Source organism: Malus domestica, chromosome 16 (genome assembly GCF_042453785.1).
Source record: "Malus domestica chromosome 16, GDT2T_hap1".
Lineage (NCBI taxonomy): Eukaryota > Viridiplantae > Streptophyta > Magnoliopsida > Rosales > Rosaceae > Malus > Malus domestica.
Window position 1 is genome coordinate 7,199,045 of NC_091676.1, and position 23,955 is coordinate 7,222,999.

A 23,955-nucleotide genomic window follows, 5' to 3' on the forward strand; every position below is an offset into this window, starting at 1 on the left:
GGTTGGTGGTAATAGCGGCAGGTTGCTGAATAATTTTGGAGTACTGGGCGTACTTTTGATCACCTGGTTGGTGGTAATAGCGGCAAGTTGCCGAATAATTTTTGGAGTACTGGCGTACTTTTGATCACCTGGTTAGTGCTATTTTGGGTTTATGGGCTTTCGCCCTCCACACAACACTCCAACCCATTTATTTTGGGCTTTGCCCTTTTTTTTTATTTTTTTTATTACCCTCTGATGGGGTTTATACAGATGTCTCCGAAAGATACGAAAAATAAATTACATCGTTAAAAAACAAGAAGAGTAAATCACATCATTCTGGTGGGATGTTTATTCCTTGCTAGTGTCCCCATGTGCCTCTCTTTTGCTTTCTGCTTTTTCTCGATTTTTTTTGCTTTGCTTTTGTTTTCTTTCTTTTCTCTTTTCTGCTGCATCTCTCTCTCTGTCTCTGCGCTACTGTAATGCATGGTGCACCACTTAAGCATTAATATCTTTTTTACAGTTTGTTGCAGAATCTTATTGCCGGGCTGTACCGACTTGCCAGAGATCTGGCTTCCACTTGGTGACGTTGTTTCTTTCCACTTTGGAAAGTAGCCAGCTTATCCACTTCTCGTTTGTAAAAGCAAAACGATATTATTTGTAAAAGCATATTTTCCTTTTCCTTTTTTCTATTCTTTTCCTCCCTTTTTCTTTTTCTTTTTCTATTATGTTCCCACTACCTTTAAACCCCTGGAGAGACAAAAGAGACAAAAAAGCTGAAGCTCTCCGCATGATCCTGGAATTTTGAACCAAAGCACTTTGCCCAACCATTTTCACCCATGTACTCAGAAACAGTTGGAAGAGCACCGTACCAAGGCATGGCCAGAGGAAGCCGGAGATGAGGTAGAGCAAGGTTGAGTTGTTGTTTACCTACTTCACTCACTGCAGCTTCGAGGTGCCTTTGTAATGGTCTCCCCTCTGTTAGTGACCACAAAATTGTTGCGAGTGAAAAAGGATAAGATTTCACCAGCGACTTGGCTTGGTGCCTTCTTCTCTTCACCTATAAATGTTTTTTGAACTACCTTGGATTCAACAGACCGTTTGATGAGGGACCAAAGGCCAGGAACAGAGATGATGAAGAGACCCAGGAATGTGTAGTAACTGGCCAACGAATAACCCACGGCGCCTTCTGCAGCTCTAACCACAAACGTGATGGAGCTGCTGATGCTGCTGCTTTCTAATCCTTACCCTAGAGCCCATCCAAGGTTCTGGGCTGACGGGTTTTCGTCGTTGTAGATTTATTCAACAGGGAAGTTGGTGTGGGTAACCACAGGTGAAGTCCAAGAGGCAACAAAGAAGGAACTGATAGAGTGCTTTAAGCTGATGGAAAACGAGCTATGGGACGAGACTTACTTTGGGGGTGAGAGTTTTGGCCTAATGGACGTGGCACTTATCCCTTTCTATAGCTGGTTCTATGCACTGGAGACCTGTGGAAACTTGTGCCTGGTGAAGGAGTGTTCGAGGCTAAGACACACAAATCTTTAGATTTGTCAGTGGTCTCGACGACCGGACCTCAAATTTGTCGGTGGTCTCAAATTTGATGTTCCTCCCTTCTTCAAATCTCGAACACATAGCAGGTTGCAACAAGAATAATCAACCGCAAGCAAATCGCTCGCAGTTACTTTTCAAAACGGCAGGTTTCTCAGACAAGCTGTAAGGTAGGCTCTCGAGCTCAGTCGCCAGCCTAGCAATCCGAATGGGGAGCTCCTTATGCAAAAACTGTGCCAAGATTATGAAATTCCACTGCACGGGCCGGGACCCGAACTCTGCTTCATATAGCCCCATCTCTGCACCTCGTCGAACAAGCTCTTTGAGAACTACGCGCAAGCCTTCTTAACCGCCATGGCTCCGTCGCCGAGCCCAAAATCAAGTACGACCTTGTAGACGCGCAACCACCCGCATGCAACCCTGTGGTCCCACTCTCACAATGCGACACTGACATGGAAGATATCACACGCAGCCAAAAGCGAAGCCCCGCAAATTGTTGTCGTGAATTACTGGAATAGTAGACTTTTTTCGGATTTGGGTTTTGGATCTTGGATTTTCTTATCCCTCATTCTCCTCCTTGTATCTCCTTATTTCTCAGTTGGGTTTTGCAGAATCACGGCGGAGGTGAAAAAATGAAAGAGAACCGACACAACTTTTCGTATCATTTCCCACAAACGGCGCCAAATGTTGATGCACAAAACCGAAGATCTTGGAACAATGTAAATTCGATAGTGAATCTACAAGAAATGTAAATAACACAAGATGTATCGTGGTTCACCCCAAGGTTTGGGCTACGTTCACACTGATATTGTATTTCTCTTAGAAGTGAGGGGAGTGAGGGTGAGAGCTTCTGAGGGTGAGAGAACTCTTCCCATGGCCTAAGAAAATGGCCTCCCCTAATTGTGAGGGTGAGGAGTCCTTTTATAGAATAAGGGCTCCTCACTTATTACATATTTGCCCCTTCCTTTATTACATAATTACATTTAATTCCCCCGAGTATTTATACGAGGTCTAAATACGGAGGCCCTAAGTATGGTATAAACAATGTTGGTAAATGGTTTTATGTATGGTTATTTTATACAAATTACATAAGGTTTTGAAGGCAGAGGACTATCTAAGTTTATTCTTTCTTTTGGTATCCATAATATGTTTACTGTGCACAAAACTATTTTGCATAGTATTATAGGTCAACCAATTTGATATTTGATTTGAGTGGTAGTAAATTAGTAACCCAAGTACTTTGATTAGTTAGAGTCTATGTCTTGCATATAGTGATTTGCTTATACTTGTGAATAGGATTTTATCAAGGTGGTGAACTCTTGTAATAGAGAGTTGGAGCAATGCTTTGGAGTCTAGGTAGGGGAAATACGGCAAACCTTTACGGAGATTGGCTTTATTAAATTTCGTGAAGTGTGATATTATCATTATCGATCTTATTGGTTGATTAATGTGATCTGATGGTCATTGAATAAATGTTTATCTTGGGTGTTTACTTGTTATTGGTTATGGAATTATTGGTGAAATGCTATTTGCTGAGAATATGTTGTGGTACATGTGAATGATGAAATAAGAATATTTGTGCATCACTCATGTGTGAGAATAGTTGGAAGTTCGGTATTGAGGAAGAAATTCTAGAAATGAGGGTAGTTGGAAATATCTTTTGTGTAGTTGAGCCAAACTCTTAGTAGGTACCAAGTCTCAGGCGAGCCCACAGTGCACAGTTTCTTTTGGGTAATTCGGGATTGGCGACGAAGGGTTTTGGCAAGATGACTAACAAAAGGGGAAATTGGGATGATTGAGTTACAGGGGGTTAATTTGTATATTAAAACATTCGAACCACCACTGCAGAGGTAAAATGCATAGTATGGGACGTACAGGTCCGCATGTTTTATTATATGAATTAACGGGTAGAGATGAAGAGTATTGCATTGCACTCATGCATTGTTATTGATAATGATTTGGTACCTGATTACATGATTTTATAACACATAATTTAGGATTGTCAATTATTGTGATAAGGTTATGTCCATACTGAGCTTTGGAAAAGCTCACCCCTCTCTTGTTATGCGAGTTTACAAACTAAACAGTCTAAGAGGGTAGACAAGATGAGATCGGATTAAGTGTAAGGATAGAATTTTGTATTTATTTATTTTAGTCTTGTAAAGAATTCTGGATTTCTTTTTATAAGAGGAATTTTATTTTTCACTCCATTATTTCAGTTTTACTTTAATTATTTAGTTTCTAACTCACGTTTCGGATTCGGGTTCAAGTTTTTACTACCGACCCCTGGTCCGGGGCGTGACAGAATGGTATCAGAGTATAGGAATTAGACACCCTTGAGAAGAAAGTGTGGGAGATGAGTCATGAGATAGGGTTGAAATTTGAAAAGGTTTGTGACATGTGGATTTTTAGAAGTGGATATATGTGGAGTTTATGGAATGCTCTTGAATTCAGTTTTTGCACATGGTCTTAGCAGTTACGTTTATATATGCTGGGTACTTTGAAAGGTTATGTTATATAATATGCTTTGGGAAATCTGAAGGAAGTTAAAGTGATGGAGAATGGATGTAGGGATTGAAGAGTGGATGAACAATTTTGGTTAAGTTTTCCATAATGAAAAGGAGAATCGGGATTTTGGGAATTACTTATATTTTTTTTTTGGGTGTCGTTTCGAACGTAAAAGTCAACTTATTATGATATATGCTTTCAAAGGAACTTGCTAAAAATAAAAATAAAATAATAATGTGTGTATATGTAAACTTGTGTTTGACTGACTTCTTTTAGTGAAATTGGTGCATAAAGGAATTATAGGAGACCAAAGCTGAACTATTACTAGAATGGTGTGACAGTGGTTATCAATCGCCAAGGAAAGAGAGAGATAAGATTATTTGTTGTGTTGCCAGCTATCTCCATTGACTAGATAATGGGAGTTGGCATCTAATATAGAAGGAGTTGGATTTTTTAAGAGTGAAGGGGAATATGAGACCTTTTATTTCTATGGTATAAAGGATATAGAAAGTTGATCAGTTGTTGAGGAATTATAAATTATTTTAGAGTTAAAATTGAATGAGACGAGAATTTTGAAATGATATAGAGTTTCATAAGTTATGGTATTGTCTTGATCTTGAGTAGTGGAATAGTAAGAAGGATTTTTGTGTAAAGGATTTAGATTATAGAGTCAGATACTATGCTTAGATTTTGTTAGTCATGGACTTTGATGCAAGAGTATGTGATTACGTATAATATCTAAGTTTGAACATGTATGTGGATATACTGATCAAAAGAATTTGAGAGTACCTATATTCATGTTTGAATGTCAAGGAATTCAAAAGAAATCGTCAAAGATCTTGAAACTGTAGACTGTATATTGACAATTAGACTTGAAAAAAAAAAAGTAAAGATGATAGTTGTGCTAAAACTGGAAGAAGTAAGGTATTATCCATGGAAGAAATAGGAATTTTTTTTTGTTTAGGATGCTTGGTGAGGAAAATAAAGAGTAAAGGACCTAGAGAGAATGAAAATCACAATTATTCATTCTTGGTGATATATGTATAAAGAAAAGGTGAAGACAATGGAAAAAGGGAAAGTGAGAGTTTCATAATTTGGCGACTTGGAATTTTCATAGGATTGAGTAGGAGATTTGCCTATTAAACTTGTTGTAACATCCCACATCGTTCAAGGAAGTGGATCATGTAACCTATATTCCCATCTCTACTTAGCACAAGGTTTTTTGGGAGTTCACTGCCCTTAGGTTCCATCGGAATTCCGAAGTTAAACGAGTTCGCGTGAGAGCAATCCCAGGATGGGTGACCCACTGGGAAATTCTCGTGTGAGTTCCCAGAGACAAAACCGTGAGGGCGTCGTTGGGGCCCAAAGCGGACAATATCGTGCTATGGTGGAATCGAACTCAGAATGTAGTGGGGGCATGGACAAAATATGACAGCAATCGCACGGACCCCGAGTTTTGGAAGGACCCAGAAGAGTTCATCCCTGAAAGATTTGATGGAAGCTCAGTTGATTACAAAGGACAACATTTTGAGTTTTTGTCGTTTGGAGCTGGTCGAAGAGTTTGTCCTGGAATATATATGGGAACGACAACGGTGGAGCTTGGACTTGCAAATCTTCTCTACTGGTTCGATTGGAAATTGCCTGATGGAATGAAGGAGGAAGATCTCGACATGGAGGAAACAAGCGGCACCCTTTCCCTCACCGTTTCTAAGAGAACTCCTCTCAACCTTATTCCCGAGAAAATTTCTCAAAATTTAGAAAATAATTTAATTGAGGATTAGGGAAGACCTTGTTTTCTTGTTATGATTACAATTGGACAAAATTGAGTTGGTCTAATTTCATGTTTTTATGATATATAATTAATTATTGTATAGCCCTGTGTGAATGTGTGTACTACTAGTCTTCTACTCTCTTCTAATCCTAAATTAAATATTAAATACAATACTACAAGTCACAATTGACACATTCTTTTTTTTTTCTTTTTTCTTTTTTATCATAACTGATATTTTCATTACTGTTAAATAAACAGAGTACAAGAGTTTTGGGGGAGCAAGGGAAGCTTCATTAAAAACCTCAAAGAAGAGGGAAAAAGAGTGCTTCACCAACTTGCTCACCACTTACAATTAGTGTCATTCTCCAAATCAAACCGAAGGAAGGGGGATAGCCAAAGTGGTTCCTCCTCCATCCATGTATTAAAAACTCCATTATAGAGTCCATGTTTAGCAAATTCATGAGCCACCATGTTACCTTTGCGTCGTTGCAACTGACAAGAAAAATAACTCAACCCCTTCTTCAAGAAGTCGATCTCCTCTTAATATGCTTCCATCCATATCGAGTCAACAATTGACACATATTTTAAACTAATTAATTTGTTGTTTGTTTGAAAGTTGTTATTTTATGCGGAACTTTGAATCCATTTTCTTGTAGAGCTTATTTAGAAAATACTAAAAGTTCATTTATAACTAGTTCTGTTTTTAATTGTTTGTCCTGGAATATAGATGGGAACAACAACGGTGGAGCTTGGACTAGCAAATCTTCTCTACTGATTCGATTGGAAATTTCCTGATGGAATGAAGGACAAAGATATCGACATGTAAGAAAACAAAGAAAAAATAAGGGCTAGAATTAAAAGGGAGTGCGCATAAATCACTCTGATATTAATACATGAATCATATTCTTTGTTTTATTTTATTTTTGTTTTAAATATCAAACTAGTCCATGTATTTCGTCCAATCAGCAAATTTAATCCGTGATTTCATTTTGGCGAATTGATTCTTGTGTTTAGGAATAATTCAAGATAATTCGTTGAATTATCAGTAAAAAGGACACACGTTCATAGAACATGAGGGGCCAAAAGTGTAATTCCCGTTTAAAGCAACTTAACCTCGCATCAGATGACGACACCCCAAAATTTGTTGGCCATGATATCGACTCGGTCGTCATCCAAGAGAAAAATAGGTCGATCTCATCGCCAGTCCCTCTCCTTTTCCTGCAGTACTGTGCGAACCCAGAACTCATTCAATCAAACAAAAAAGTAAGAACAACATAAAGAACCGCAGAGAATTTGAAAAGCTTTTGAGATCTTTTGGCATAGGCCATAGGGTATGGAGTCACAGGTGTTGGACAAGACTTGTAATAAACAATCGCTGTTTCAAGTTTGTATGCATCTAACAGAAATATCTTTGATTTCGTTTTTACTTGTTGGTCTTGAAATTTATCAATTGATCGAGCTCCTTCAGATAATCACCAGTACTATGATAATATTTTTTCTTTAATAAAAATCTTTGTCTTCACGTGGAAGTGCATGTAACTTGGATAGCAAGGTTCATTGCCAAGCAAGACTTTGTCCAACAACCGATCAATAAAATTCATGAGTTTGTCCAACAAGTATCCAATGAAGCATAAACACAAAGTTGCCTGGATATGTAACAATGTGCCTAATACTTGTGCTCCTCTTTCGGGGAATGAACTTAATCCTTCATTTGCAAAAAAAACCGACTGATTTTCTTAAAATTCATTTAAAGATGACTACTAGAAAAAAGCATTCAAATCAGAATTCATTTAGTCATCTAATATATCAAATAAATATATAGTTCATCAAGAATATTACTTTGTACCTACATCATTGATTTGCTTAATACATTCGGATAACTAAACAAACTTCGGTTCGAATGATCTTCAAATGAATCTTAAAAAATTGAATAGTTCCGATAATAAAATTTATACAGTGAAGATACATCATTTGCTAGTCCAAGAATGAGCTCGTTCCCTAAGTGGGAACATATATCCCATATGTTTTATCCTTCTTGGATCTAAATTTTTATTTTTAACTAAAATGATGAGATTTGTTCATGGCAGGAATTTCCGTGGGGGATGCTTCCTGGCCGACGAGCACACAGCTCCCCGAGAGGTCGGCGCCGGTTGATGCTTTCTGTCAAGCTTCTGCTTTACTGGCGGGCTTGTCGGGCAAAGCCTGTCGGGTAAGGCTGAAAGAGAAGGACAGAGTTAACTTTGAAATGTGCCTTTGTGGGGCCTTAGGTGTAGGCCTTGAGGCTCACAATCAAGATTAACTTTTAAGTGCTCAGGCGTGCCACTGCCATCTTCAGCATGGTAGATGTAGAACGGATGTTTGAGTTTTAATTATATATATTCGAGAGACTATGTTAGTTATTGACAGGTGCCTTTGTGAGGCCTTAGGTGTAGGCCTTGAGGCTTCCCATAAATAACTAACTTAGTACTCAAACACATAGGTTCCTTTTCTTGGTTATATGAGTCTTATAACCATCATACTTCTGATTACCTAAGCCCAAAGAGCAGAATGAATCCAAATAGGTGCCTTTGTGGGGCCTTGAATAGGCTTTGAGGCTTCCCATCAGAACTCTTTCTATACTCAATGTTCTCGCCCGAGAAATAGGATGAATCCAAATAGGTGCCTTTGTGGGGCCTTGAATAGGCCTTGAGGCTTCCCATCAGAATTCATCCCGTACGCGAACGTTATATGGTAATCATAATATAACAGAAATAAAACTAAGTGACAGGTCGATTACTTACGCCTCAAGTAACTTCGGACTTCTTGTTATCAAAGCTTGTCGTGGATGGGTTAAGTCCACATCAGGTTCTTTTTTTATGCCTTAAGGCCAAGGACTTTTTAGAATGATCAAATCTTATATGCCCGAGGGCTTAGAACTTAGATCTGGCTTGAACTGTGAAGACATATTCAAATCGGATTCAAGCGCTGAGAGAGAGTCCTTTTAATAGCCATATTACTATAAATAACTTGGATACAACTTGTAGTATACAACATATTGCTAGGCTAATGAATGAAAAGACAAAAACAAAGAGGGTCGGGCAAGGCTGATCATCTTGCAACTTCCTATCTTTGTGGTTTATCAGAAGATTTGAAAGCTTAGAACATGGGTTGGGAGGTGAGTTTACAGAAAGAAATCGATACTACATCAAGAGTTGAAACAGGGTAGCAGAGCTATTACAATAAGGTTTATCCCGAAAGGGATGAAGGCTTGGGCTGACTACAGCTTCGTTTTAAAGGCAAATCTGGCTTTGAGCAGAGTTTGTGCTTGTATTTGTTTGTTTGAGTGTCCTTGACTCTGACTTCTCTTTCTCCTTTTATAGACACCTTGGCTTGGCCTCATGTAGCAATAATCTTACCCGAATGCAGTTTGAAGGATAGTGACTCATCAGCTATTTACTTGTACTGCCACCATAAAGTACTTTTGGGCTGATTAGCTGGCTGGTCTATACCACTTGACCTTTGGGTAGGTGAGCAAGTGGTGCAAATGATCTGCACCTAGTCGGGAAAGGCCTTTTCTGCCTTCTGGACTTGGGCTGTGCTTCGGGCTTTTCTCCTCTTTTTGGGCCAACTCTCTTCTCAGCCTAAAGTTTAAGTTTTAACCCAAACAGTGCCCCATTCAATCAATATTCAGACTGGAATTCTAGGCGCCAATATTGATTGAATAGGTCTCTATTAATACCCACGCCTTTCATTCTCGGGATTTGCACATTTTTCAAAAGCAATCACCGCCTTTCTTCGGTTAATCCCATCACTTCCGAATCTCCTGCATTCTTCTTATCTCTGTAATCGAAAACTTCCTAACCCTCCAGTCGTTTCTTCCTTGTTGTTTTATTTCCAAACTTCATCAAATGGCTTCATGATCCAGCTAAATCCAACTATCATACGAATCTGGCGAAGGCATCGTCACTTTGCGCCGTTTACTCAACGGCATGCATCGTCCTCGAGCAGGTTTGTATTCTGAGCTTTTCTTTGAAGCACATGGAGTACAATCTTTAGGTCCTGCGTGGATTTCTTGGGTCCCTGCAGTGATAGAAGATAATATGCCCAAGGATAACTGGTTTTCTCCAAATCCCTATTTGGCTAAGTCGGGCATTTCCTTATCTAAGTGGTTGTCATATCGCCGAGGCTTTCCATTAATGAATGATCCAGCTTGGGCTCAATGGATTGACGAACTAGAGCCAACTTTTAAGAAGAAATGGATGAATAATGGTATTTACGAGTTGATAATGCTCTAAAAAACCACCATTATTCCCAAGCCCGAACTGCTTGCTTCCTCTCTTCTTTTCTGGAATTCGGGCACAAATACTTTTGACTTTCGCATGGGTCCCATGTCTCCGACTATTCTAGATATGGCTCAAGTCTTCGGGCTAAGGCCGTCGGGCAGGATAGTAGACGTTACCCAAGACTGGGCTCTCTCATCAATTGCTGAAAGCTCAGGTTCATCCACATCCTTCCTCTCCCTGGAATATAACTCTGCAACCTTCAAGAGTTATGGGACCTCGTTCAAGGGATTCATCCATTTTGTAAAAGAAAATTTTGGAGCAGGTTCTTCCCATGCTGATAAAGATCAATAGCACATGTATTTCCTTTTATACTGGCTCAACAAACATATCTTCCCCAATAAATCTAAAGGGGTGAAGGTTGAATGGATTCTCTTGGTGGAAGCTCTTCATAACTTCGATGATGTAGCAACAGGTCCATTCTTTCTTTCTCATCTTTACCATCTTCTCTTCAAAATGACTCAGGGCGAGCCATTTGAGACTAACCTGAATGGACCCATATGGATGATACAAACATGGCTCCAATGGTACTTTCCAGAGTTTCGGGCTGCCAACTTAGAGTTCCCAGAAGGTGTGGCCCCTGCCCGAATTCTAACTGAAGCTGCTCCTACTGATCACTCCACATTTGCCTGCTTTTATTTCTTCAAGGTTTGTAGGACTAGATCAGACCTGGAATGGGGTGCATCGGTCTTGATAAGATGTCATTGGTTCTCTGACCAAGCCTTTCAAAATGCTCCTGGAGAAGATGCCACCTCCTAGGGAAAAATTTATTAGTTGCATTCAATCGAGAGACATGGCCTGGGGAGTTCGGGGCAATCGATACGATCGAGGGTTGGAGGTTTATCACCCTAACTTTTGTGGCAGGCAATTAGGCTTTAGGCAAACCATCCCTATCCTATTTTTTGACTCTGTTCATTGTGGCACTTCTTTTCGTTTAGTATCTCCCTCTGAGGAGACCTTTAGAGCTGCTCGACGCAGTCTTGAAGTCATGAGTCAGGCTGCCCGAAAGTCCATCATCCTTAATTTTGAATGCACTTCACTCTTCTCTTCTTGGTGGGAAGACAAATGGACTAAGAAATATGGAGGAGACTTGAGAGAGACTCATGATCGCCTGTTCAGTCAACTTTCTCTTAAATCATACCCCAGTTTGGGCGAACTTGAAAATTGGAAGGAGATGATTCAAGAGAAGAATCGGGTTCTTCTAATAGGTATTTCTTCTTCTTGTCTTGATTCCATAACCCTTCTTTTAAACCCTTTTAACTTTTTCCCTACTTAATCATGCAACCCAAGTGGATGTTGAATCAGTACCTACTGAGTCCGAGGATGGCTCAGCTGATGCAACAGTTCTTCATAGAGTTGCAGCAGAGGCTGAAAGGCGGGAAGCTGGAAAAGGTGGGGATGTTTCAGAAGATTCAGGAGCTGAAAAAGAAGTGCCTGAAGCCACCATCCAAGTGACTAAGCGAAGGAAAGCAGTTGTGATTGAGAACTCAGATTCTGATCCTGCATCCCCACCTAAGACCAAACGACGAATTCCTACCTCTACTAGAAATAGTAAGAGAACCAGAACCGTCCAAAATCTCAAGTTTCCAGATCCTCTTGCTCCAGTTGCTGAGGCGGGCAGAAAGAAGCAAAAATCTTCAAGTGAGTTATGTTCCTTTTTTGTCAGGTTGCCACCTTTCTTCTTTATCTAGTTACCTATGTTTTTCTTGAACACAGGACCTCAAGCATCAAAGAAACCAACCATCGCTTCCAATGATGAACCCTTAGGAGCTGAAATGTATAAAAAGGCTGAAGAATTGCGAAACCTCACCCTTAAAGAACTTGAGGTACGGTTTACTTTCATGTCTGCATAGTCTTTCCTGTTTTCACAAAAACCCTGAGCATGGTTACTTGAGTCAGGCTGCAAGAAGCGAAAAGCTCCATCCGCCCGAGGTCTCTTCACCACTTGCCCAAGAAACAAACCTCTCTCCCCCTCCGGGTTAATCCTTCGGAGGTATACTCCCTTTCTTCTTAAACCTTAGGTAACTTTTATAATTTCTGGGGGTAATGCCTGATCTTTTTCTTCTTCTGACTTTATCCAGGTCGGGGTATCTGCCCCCTTACCTAGTCAAGGTTCTCCTTTGATTTCTCCTTCTGTCCTGGAGGCAACTTCATCTTCTCAATTTGATCCATCCACGGGAGTAATGTTGCACTTCGTGGATAAGGACAGTAATTTGGTGAGTAACCATCCTTACAGTGATTTCCCGTACATTGTTTTGATATTAACTTCGATTTACCTCCTCTTCAGCCTTCTTCAATACAACATCCATCAGTAGCAACAAGTGACGAACGCATAGTCCCTGAGATTTCTGTGACTTCAGAAGAAACTACTCTGCAGGTGTTTGCTTGCCCGACAGTTACCCTTGATAAACCTCCTTCATCTCCTCAGGGTCGAACTATGGTAAGGAGATATTTCTTGTTCTTTTCTTACCATCTGCTTACTAACAATTGCTGCCATTCCTGGGTACTTCCAGGGTATTGGTGAAGGTTCAAGTGCAGTTTTTTCTTCCCCTGTCAGTGGTAGGGAGTCTTCTCCTCAACCAGGAATTGGTACTCTTCCTTGTGAGACTCCAAGGCTTAGTTAGGTATATTTATGTCCTCCCAAAACTTCCCTTCACTTCAAACTGTATATTTAACAATTTGATCTCTTTTGATCTTTGCAGCAAGTTCTTGAAGAAACCTCTCTTCCTCGCTTGGTTCGTAAGCCAAAGCTCCCCCGACCTCATTTAACTATTGGGAGTGCCGGGATAGTTCATCCTGGAATGGAGAAGGCCGGAGAGCTAAAAAACTGCCTCATCAGTAGGTGCTACTTCATTAGAGGAAACTGAAGTGCGAAATCCCCCTCCTGCTTCTCCATTTTCAAAAATTGCTAAGTTGCCCGAACTGTTTGAAAAATTCGGGCAGCTAAAAACAAGGCTGAAATCTTCGAAGCATTCTTCACCTTCAAGTTTTCCAGAGCAAAAACAAGTTTTCCAAGAATGGGCAAGGAAGGATTTCTCTGCTTCATTTAGCCTTAAGGCTCTTTATGATCTGGAAAAGGTTACGAGTGAGCTTTCAAAGCCGGCCAGCTGTCAAAAACCCAACATGATTCTTTTCTCTCTTTCTTTGAGAATTTGAGGGCTCTTCGGGACCAATATAAGAGAGCAGAAAGACAAGCCAATCGTGTAAGATGTTTCCAGGAGAAGGAATCAAGTACTTCTGCTCAGGTAGACAAGTTGATGAATGATGGGTCATTAACGAAAGAAAGAATTGGAGTGGTGACTTCTGAAATCCAAAAACTAGAGGAACAACTGGTTGTTCTCAAGGCTGAGCAAGCAACTCTTCTTAACACCCTCGAAAATCAAATCGAAGAAGTGAAGAAGACAAACTCGGAGTTGAAGCATTCTAGATCTCAGCTTGCAAATAGCCACACCGTTCTGGCCGAACCTAGTAGGATTTTTACAATCATGCAGACATATCACTCCCGAATATCACCCTGAGTGAAGATGTAAAATTATTAGACTAGGATTACTTGTAATCCCTCTTTTAGTGGAATGAACATGTACTTGGTCTTTTGCTTGCTTTGCTTCTGGCCCTTGTCTGAACTTCTTTCAGGCAACTCTTTGCCCCCTTGTTTACTTTCCTCTTTATTTGAGCGAGGGTGTTGTGACGACCTGAGATCCATCTTTCCCATTTGTCATACCAACTGATGACACTGGCTTCTCCATCTAAACCAGATGGATCGCGTTGATAGGAGCTTCCGTGAAAGGATTGGTATCAACCATCATACTAGCTTGTGGCTTGTCAAGTAACAATTTTCCCTTCACTATAAGGTCTTGTACCCAGTCCCTGAACTGGACACAATTGGTTATAGAATGGTTGAAGGTATAGTGTAACTTGCAATACTTCTTTCCCTTCAGCTCTTCTGGTTTGGGCATCTTTTTCGTATTGTCGGGCACAATCACTCTCGACCGTACTAGCTCTTCATAAATCTCAGGTGCTTTGGCTAGATCGAACGAATAGCTCTGGTACTTGGGATGTTTCATCGGAACAAAGCCTCCATCGTTCATCACAATCTTCTGGTCTTTGATGGGTTGAACTAATCCTTTCACCGTCAATGGTTTGAAAGGAGTAGTCATCTCAGTAGCACACACCTCGATTTCCTCTCTGTCATGGTCATCCTCCCGCTCTGGTCCAATTTCTCCTACCTCCACATGATGAATTGCAGCTTTGTTTTTGTAAATGGGAGGAGTTTTGAAAGTATGATTCACTTGTTGTTCTTCTAGCAATAGCCTTTCATATTTTGTGGCAGCAATGACTAATTCCTGTAGTTTATTAAATTATGTATCATAAAATCTTTTCCTCAAAGGTAATCTCAGAGCCCTTTGAGCAATTGATATGAGTTGAGCTTGGTTAAAAGGGAATTGGCACCTCATCCTTGTCTTCCTGAACCTCATCATGAAGTCTTCTGTGGACTCATGCTCGTATTGTTTGACCTCAACCAGATCATTAATAGTCATTTCTGGTTCTATTCTGTAAAATTGTTCATGGAAAGCCATCTCCATCTGCCCCCAGTTGGCAATAGAGTTAAGGGGTAATAGAGAATACCACTAGGATGCAAGTCCTGCCAACGAATTCCCAAATAACCTTAACTTGTAGTTTGGGTTGTCTTCATATGCCACACAGTGATTAGAGAATTTGAAAATGTGATATCTGGATGACACACTGCTATCTTCACCTGTGAATGTTGGGAATGCGGGCATCTTGAAGTTGAGAGGAAATGGATTTTGTTCATCAATGTATTCAGGATCTGGCTTTTGATAAGTAATCCTAAACCCCGGGTGGGCTCGTGGTTGAGCATTTTGAACCACTGCCCTCCTCAATTCAGCCAACTCATCCATTAGTTGTTGAGTAGCTGTATTATTCTGGAAGAGAAGAACGGACTCATTCTTCGGGCTTCGGTCATTGCCTGTGAATGTTTCTTTCTTTGATTCAGGCTTTCTCCAGTTGGTTCCCCCTCCTTTATGAGCCAATGGGGTGGCCTATAAGGAAGAGGTTTGTCCGACGTTGCGGAGCTTTCTTTTTTGCTGGACTCTCCTGTTATTATGGGCATCCCATACATTGTCATTTCCTACTCGCCTTGCTTCCTGTTATTAAAGGATAATAATAGGAAGCTAGGAAGCTCTTTCCCCAGGACCGGCTCTACCACGGGTTAACTTCCTTCAGGAATTGCTTTCTTCTTTCCCCTATCCGTTTCTTCTTCTAATAGTGGAAATAGGGGAATGACTGGCTCACTTCTGATGGTAACCTGGCTCATCCCACTCTCTTGAGCACCTTTTAGAGTGGAAAACTCCAGATCTAGCCTTATCTGTAAATTCCCTGTTAAAGTACACAGTCTACTAACTTCCCCCTTGGTCTCCAAATAGATTTTTTCCATACTTCTCAATACTTGTATCATGGTAGCCTGTAATTCCTCATTAGTTCCTTTTCCTTCCGACTTCCCGGATGAAGATGGGCTTTCTAGGACCACTTTTCCTGATGGGGAAGAATGATTTCCTGATTGATCTGTCATTGGTAGCAAAAGTTGAGAAGAACCGTCCTTCGTATTCTTTCTGCACGGTTTATGGCCTTTCTTCTTGGACATGCAAGATCCACACAAATGAAGTCCCACCGAGCGTGCCAAAACTATGTTCGTGGCAGGAATTTCCGTGGGGGATGCTTCCTGGCCGACGAGCACACAGCTCCCCGAGAGGTCAGCACCGGTTGATGCTTTCTGTCGGGCTTCTGCTTTACTGGCGGGCTTGTCAGGCAAAGCCTGTCGGGCAAGGCTTGTTGGGCAAAGCCTGTCGGGCAAGGCTGAAAGAGAAGGACAGAGTTAACTTTGAAAGGTGCCTTTGTGAAGCCTTAGGTGTAGGCCTTGAGACTCACAATCAAGATTAACTTTTAAGTGCTTAGGCGTGCCACTGCCATCTTCAGCATGGCAGATGTAGAACGGATGTTTGAGTTTTAATTATATATATTCGAGAGACTATGTTAGTTATTGACAGGTGCCTTTGTGGGGCCTTAGGTGTAGGCCTTGAGGCTTCCCATAAATAACTAACTTAGTACTCGAACACATAGGTTCCTTTTCTTGGTTATATAAGTCTTATAACCATCATACTTCTGATTACCTGAGCCCAAAGAGCAGAATGAATCCAAATAGGTGCCTTTGTGGGGCCTTGAATAGGCCTTGAGGCTTCCCATCAGAACTCCTTCTATACTCAATGTTCTCGCCCGAGAAATAGGATGAATCCAAATAGGTGCCTTTGTGGGGCCTTGAATAGGCCTTGAGGCTTCCCATCAGAATTCATCCCGTACTCGAATGTTATCTGGTAATCATAATATAATAGAAATAAAACTAAGTGACAGGTCAATTACTTGCGCCTCAAGTAACTTCGGACTTCTTGTTATCAAAGCTTGTCGTGGATGGGTTAAGTCCACATCAGGTTCTTTTTTTATGCCTTGAGGCCAAGGACTTTTTAGAATGATCAAATCTTATATGCCCGAGGGCTTAGAACTTAGATCTGGCTTAAACTGTGAAGACATAGTCAAATCAGATTCAAGCGCTGAGAGAGAGTCCTTTTAATAGCCATATTACTATAAATAACTTGGATACAACTTGTAGTATACAACATATTGCTAGGCTAATGAATGAAAAGACAAAAACAAAGAGGGTCGGGCAAGGCTGATCGTCTTGCAACTTCCTATCTTTGTGGTTTATCAGAAGATTTGAAAGCTTAGAACAGGGGTTGGGAGGTGAGTTTACAGAAAGAAATCGATACTACATCAAGAGTTGAACAGGGTAGCGGAGCTATTACAATAAGGTTTATCCCGAAAGGGATAAAGGCTTGGGCTGACTACAGCTTCGTTTTAAAGGCAAATCTGGCTTTGAGCAGAGTTTGTGCTTGTATTTGTTTGTTTGAGTGTCCTTGACTCTGACTTCTCTTTCTCCTTTTATAGACACCTTGGCTTGGCCTCCTGTAGCAATAATCTTGCCCGAATGCAGTTTGAAGGATAGTGACTCATCACCTATTTACTTGTACTGCCACCATAAAGTACTTTTGGGCTGATTAGCTGGCTGGTCTATACCACTTGGCCCTTGGGTAGGTGAGCAAGTGGTGCAAATGATATGCAGCTAGTCGGGAAAGGCCTTTTCTGCCTTCTGGACTTGAGCTGTGTTTCGGGCTTTCCTAACTTTTTGGGCCAACTCCCTTCTAAGCCCAAAGTTTAAGTTTTAACCCAAACAAGATTACCAATTTAGCTGCATTCATAATATTTTTTTTTTAAATGTTGGATAAGGACCAACTGCATTCATAATATTTTAAAAGTAGGCTTTCAGTAGTACAGCCTGCAGATATTTAGAGAACACCACAGCTTATATAAGATGGACAAAATCTAGCTAGGAAATTCATTGATCATAAAAGCTTCAAGTGGCTCTCATCGCTCCCTTCTTCATATGGCTTCCATTTCTCCTCCTCCTCATCCCTCTACTTCAGCTCAAAAAGAAGCAACATCTCCCTAACAAGCCACAAAAGCAAAACCCCCTCCCATCAAGCCCTCCCAAACTTCCCCTCATAGGCAACTTACACCAACTTGGCTCCTCATTACACCAATCTCTATGGCAGCTCTCCAAAAAGTACGGACCAGTCATGCTCCTCCACCTCGGCCGCATCCCCACGATCATAATCTCTTCCGCCGAAGCAGCCAAAGATGTCTTAAAAACCAATGATCTCTACTGCTGCAGCAGACCCTCCTCCACCGGTGCTCGCAGGCTCACCTACAACTACCTAGACATTGGATTTTCGCCTTACGGTGATTACTGGAGAGAGATGAGAAAAATATGCGTGCGCGAGCTTTTCAGTGTGAAGAGAGTCCAGTCATACGGGACAATCCGGGAAGAAGAAGTGGATAAAATGGTCAATTCAATCTCTGCCCCTTCATCTTCTGGTGTTCCTGTTGATCTCACGGAAAAGTTGTTTGCTTTCGCAGCTATTATAATTTTTAGGATTGCGTAGGGGACAAGTTACCGAGGGAGTAAATTTGAGCATGCTAAAAGTATTTATGAGTTGATTCAGGATACTGAGGCCATGCTCGGAGGCATGTACGGAGCTGACTACTTTCCGTCTTGGATCTGGTGGGTTATCGACAGGGTTTCCTGTATGCACAAGGAGTTGGATAGGATTTCGAAGGAGTTGGATGGTTTTTTCCAGCAGGTGATTGACGATCATCTGAAACCTAGGAGGAGAGTTGACGAACAAACTCATGAAGATATTGTTGACGTCCTGCTGAACATAGTGAAGGAGCGTAGTGAGTTAAGAGCTTCTAATCATCTTGGTCACAACAATATCAAGGCAGTCCTCTTGGTAATTAATCTCTCAGAAAACCCCTCTTGTGGTTATTGATTTTGTGATTAATTTGTTATTTGTTAGAGAGTTATTTTATACGAAGACACAAGTTTGAATCACAAAACACTAAAAGTTATTATTTTATAACCCCGGAAATAATAATTGTCTAGTTTTGTTAAAAATGGAAGGAAAAAATAGTTCATGTCCCATTTTGTTGAGGGGTGTGATTTCCGCACATTCTTTTAGACTCGCACACCATTTATTCTTTTTGATAATTGGGTAGAAGAAAACAAACGAGAATAAAAGAACAAAAGTAAATATAGGTAGGCAAAAAGAGAAAAATAGTGCGAAATTCATAAATTAATTTTGTATCCATCATTTTTTTTTTCTTACTATGATGTTACAATTGTGAACCAGAATCTATTTTTAGGTGGAATAGACACAGGCGCAATTACAATGGTGTGGGCGATGGCAGAGCTGGCTAACAACCCTGGACTGATGAAGAAAGCACAAGAAGAAGTCAGAAAATACATCGGAAACAAAGGAAAAGTCACAGAAACTGAAACAGATCAGCTCCAATACCTCAAGATGGTAATCAAAGAAACCCTAGGACTGCATCCTCTAGCTCCAATGATCCTTCCCAGGGAAACCACGTCCCGTTGCAAAATCCAGGGTTATGACATTGACCCCAAAACCCTAGTTCTTGTTAATGCATGGGCAATCGCACGCAACCCCGGGTTTTGGAAGGACCCAGAAGAGTTCATCCCTGAAAGGTTTGATGGAAGCTCGGTTGATTACCAAGGACAACATTTTGAGTTTCTGCCGTTCGGAGCTGGTCGAAGAGTTTGTCCAGGAATATATATGGGAACGACAACGGTGAAGCTTGGACTTGCAAATCTTGTCTACTGGTTCGACTGGAAATTACCTGATGGAATTGTGGAAGATCTCGACATGGAAGAAACAAGCGGCTCCCCTTCCCTCACTGTCTCTAAGAAAACTCCTCTCAACCTCTCAAATTCTCTCAGAAAGAGTAAAGAGGTTCTTCTCTATGAGCTGTCCTAGGCATAGTCAAGCTAGGTAGAATAGTGAGTTTCCACTCCCCGATAAATATCGCCCGAATAAAAAACAGAACTGCTCTACATATTGTATAGTTTTCTTGTTATGACAGATTATGACAAAGTTTTACAGAGTGAGGTTGAGTGGATTGGTGATACGATGTCTCTGCTTGTTCAAGTTCTTGTGTTTCTGGATGTTCTTGCATTATACAACTCTAGAAACTAGTACAAGATACGAGTAAAAGGAAAAAATAACATCGTAAATAAAACATGATACCGCATCAAATATATAATCTTGGAAGTAATTTTCCTTTTTATTTGAACTTCAATCGAACCTTGGTATAAGTAATGTAAGTTAGTAGGGTTACAAAATGAAAAGAAAAAGTTCCACGAAAAGTTTCTATCAGAAAATACATCACAGTGAGAAAATTATAGAAACCTCACCCCCCCCCCCCCCCCGGCGGGGGAAGAAAAGCATGAATACGAAAGGTTACCTTGCGCTGCAAGTAGCTACTATGCGAAAACAAGCAATTACATGTCCACTGCAAACAAGAGGGCATTGAAAAGTAAGAGAGTTAAAAGAAGCCATTTTTTTACTGTTCTAATTTTGAAATATCACAATAAATACACAAAAGAAAACTGTAAGCAAAAGGAAAAGGATAAAAAGGGTGTGAATCATAGAAGAGGTTCGGAGAGCTCCATTTCATTTGAAGTACTCTCTTGTTGTGTGTCGGTGCGACTGACACCTACAAAGTCCAGCCCAAGCCACTGCCACGGCCAGCATACATATCTAGGTCCACTCAGTCCCCTTCTTGAGTCTTCCCGATTTTCAATTTCTTCAAGCTGACGTGTAAGCTCCTCTAATCTATCCCGGAGCCTGGTTGCCCTCAAGTCTGCCAATTTCAATGATTTCTCAGCAGCATCTCTAGCTGCCATGGCAGCATTGGCTGTCTCTTCTTTGAACTTGAGTTTCTTCTCTGATTCCACAATTGCCTGCTTAGCCTCTTCAAGTTCCTTCTTAAGTGTCAACAACTGCATGTTCCAACCAGTCATTATGAACTACGACTTAGAAGCATGCTAGTTGAACAATGAAGATGGAATATGTGATATGAAATGAGCTTCGTAAACTTTTTTATGCAAACTATCAAGCCCTGGTTGTTAGGATAAACCTTTGGGTCCATTGGAGTGTGATATTTCAAACTTATTATCTTTCGTTAAAGCCAAATGCCAAAGTGATCTTGAATGGATATTACCGAAACATAAGTCCTTGTTCGTATGGGAGGAAAGAAGAAATACATGGATTCCAAATTATTTGTTATACCATGAAAAATTCTGGGTCACTTTTAGGTGTTTGAATCAGTTATTTACTTGAAATGAATGCAGTCTGAAGATTTTGAATAGTAATCTGTTCCTTTACGATATGATCCTATCTTTCCCTTCGCAATCAGGCCGCAGCCAGACACTGTAACAAGTTGGACCTATAACTCAGTCAAATCCCACCATAGTCCCTTTACTCCCCAAAAAGGACTGCAGGACAAATCTATCTGTTTTATACAATTATATGAGCTCAGACCCTAAATATTTATTTCTTCCACTGAGATATATATCATTTGAATGCAAAAAACTGGGAAACCAAGTGCAGAAAATGACATCATGTCAAACTTGCAAGATTACCTGTGCCACAAATTCTTGTTCTACACCTGTGCCCGCAGCAGCTTCTTGCTCTGCTGCAGCTTTCCATCTTGCAATTTCTTCTTCAGCGGCAGCAATGTCCATCATTAGCCCTTCAACCTACACACAGAATGGTTTTACATAAGTCCCCAAATTGGTTTACGAACAGTAAGTGCTACAATAGATCATTGATTTGTAAATAGAACAGGTATAACATACACTTTCATTTGCTATTCTCTCCTTCTCTTCAAGTTCCTCGATTCTGTGCATTCTGTGGTCGAGCTCCTTAGCTTGAGCCTCAACATGCTGTTTGAGTAGACTCAACTCTGCCCTTAATACGGTAAACAGTAAATGTAACATAACAATACCGTGTCAGGACAAAGTTAACAGTATAAAAGCACAAGTATTTGATTTAGTGCAAACGAAACTTCAAGTTAAGGTGTATGCAAACGCCAAAACTGATTTGAAATTGAATAAGTTTGGGCAAAACAGAGTACCTTAATTCCTCCAAAGCATGTTGCAGGTCAATGATCTCAAGCTGAGCTGCCTTAACAATGTTCTCCAAAGCCCCCGCCTATATAAGATATTACCAATTACATCAGCAATGAAAAAATAGGGTTTCAAACCGAAACAAATTCAAAATAAGAATCAACACAACTAACAGTAAGGGTACTTACTAATGCGTATATTTCATCCTCCTCCGTCTCGATATCCACATTGTCATCCCCAGCATGCTTACTAAACTTGAAATCTATCCCAGCCTCCCTTAAACCATTTTCTGCAGCCTGAAACAATTCATTTGTCTTAGATGATGGACTGGATGTGATCCTCTTGGACAATGCACTCCTAAGTAACGATCCAATTTGTTCTTTCTCTTCAACTAACCGATTCACTGTTTCATCCAAATGCTTTATCTCACGATTCTTTTCCTCAGACAAATCCCTTGTCTTCTCGACAACAATCCTGCTTAATTCATAAATGGATTCCATCCCAGCCAAAGTTGCACGTATGTTCTCCTCTATGTCCGTTTCCTGAGGAACAAACAGGGACTCGGAAAACTCTGACTGATCCAAATTATGGGCATCAACGATTCCGATAACATTATATAGCCGGTCATGTATTTTTGAAACCAGATTCAACTGATCAAAGAGTAACCCCCTCTGCACTTCTGTTTTTGAGTCCAAATCCATCAACTTATCATCATACTCTCCAACCAACTGCTTCAACTGGGAAACCTCACTCTCAGCCTTACTCAACTTTTCCACCATCTCCTTCTCAATATCCGAAACTTTCCCACTCTTTTCCGCAATGCTCTTCTCCAAATTCTCAACTGCGGATGCCTTCTTCGCAACCTCATCTCTCAAACCGCCGATCGTGGCCTCCAGCTGAGAAATTTCAATGGCAATTTCATAATTTCTCTGATCCATCTGCTCTCTAGTTTCATTCCTAGACTTCACTGCAGTATCAATCTGCCTCACAAGCTCTTCCACAATCTCATTCGCCCGCTTAATCACTCCGTAGGCAACCGCGGGAAATCCCGTGTATTTGTGCGACCTTGGCAATCCCGCACCCCCAAAATTCTTGAAATTGCTAACTTTCCCCGATATCTTGTCCATTCCAGACATGAGCATATGAGTCGAATTCCCAATCTCAGCTCTCAAACCGTCCCTCTCCTTCACCGCCTCCTCGAATTGCTTCGCAATCTCCTCCCTCTGCTGTAACGCCTCCTCTTTCGCCCTATTCGACTCCGCCAACTCCGCCGTGACCTGCTCGTTGGTTCTACAAGCTTCTTCCTTTTCACGCAGCGCCTCGTCCCTCTGCCTCCCCCACTCGTCCCGCTTCTTTATCGCCTCGTGCGCCAGAGCCTTCAGCCGGTTAAACTGAACCTGCAAATCCGACTTCGAATTCTCCACCACCTCGCGAGCTTGCCGCTCGCGGTCCAGCTCGGCGATCAGCTCGCGGAACCGCTCCGGTGAAATCTCGTCGGGCGACGGAGTCTTTGTCGCGATCGGCACCGGATCATCGCTCTCCACGTCACTGAGCACCGCATCGTTGTCCTCGTCGCCGGCGCTTGCCATTTAGTATATACGCCAATCGCCGAACTCTTTCTATCGCCGATTGTGCAAGCAAATTCTCATTCCGAGTAATTCCGAGTACGATCAAATCACCGATTTTAACGACAATTCGTAATTCGTGAACAAAAAAAATTTGAAATCCCAAGGATTAACCGGATTGGAAAGGGAATTGGCGAGTTCACGCGATTGGAAAGGTGGGAATTTTGGGCGGTAACTTTGTGGAAGAAGGATTAAGAAAGTGGGAATTGTAAGTTAACTTAATCCGAAGAGATGGATTTGGGAAAGGGATTTCGTACCTGTAAACGAGATGGAGGAGGAGGAGGAGGAGGAGACAGAGAGAGAGTACCAGCGACGGTGCGTATCAGTGACGACAACGAGACCACCAACCAGTCTCCCTCTCTTCTTTTCCCGGAAGAATTTTTATTTTTTACTTTTATTTGTCAAAATTATTTTTAATTTTTGTTTGATGCAATCTAGGATTAGGATTGAACAAATGTATTTTTAGCAATAATCTAACCTAATGTGAAAATGAATACCTTCAAACTATAGTATAAGTGGCGCTTATTTTTCTAAATGCGATATTTTTGTCTAAAAAATTATTGAGATTGGGAAGAGTTAGAATATCTAACT

The 23,955-nt window shown here is 41.0% G+C and overlaps 1 protein-coding gene and 1 pseudogene across 1 annotated transcript; one reads left to right on the forward strand and one right to left on the reverse strand.

Annotated features, from left to right (window-relative positions):
- Nucleotides 1-15,678: 15,678 nt before the first annotated feature.
- Nucleotides 15,679-19,713, forward strand: LOC103403329 (cytochrome P450 71B26-like; annotated as a pseudogene).
- A 441-nt stretch (nucleotides 19,714-20,154) lies between these two features.
- Nucleotides 20,155-23,955, reverse strand: LOC103403081 (uncharacterized protein At3g49055-like). The gene is made up of 5 exons (XM_008341903.4): nucleotides 21,928-23,955; nucleotides 21,748-21,824; nucleotides 21,470-21,581; nucleotides 21,254-21,370; nucleotides 20,155-20,611 (listed from the first exon to the last, which is right to left on the reverse strand). The coding sequence occupies exons 1-5, from the start codon at nucleotides 23,326-23,328 to the stop codon at nucleotides 20,255-20,257; spliced, it is 2,064 nt and encodes a 687-aa protein (XP_008340125.1). The 5' UTR covers nucleotides 23,329-23,955; the 3' UTR covers nucleotides 20,155-20,254.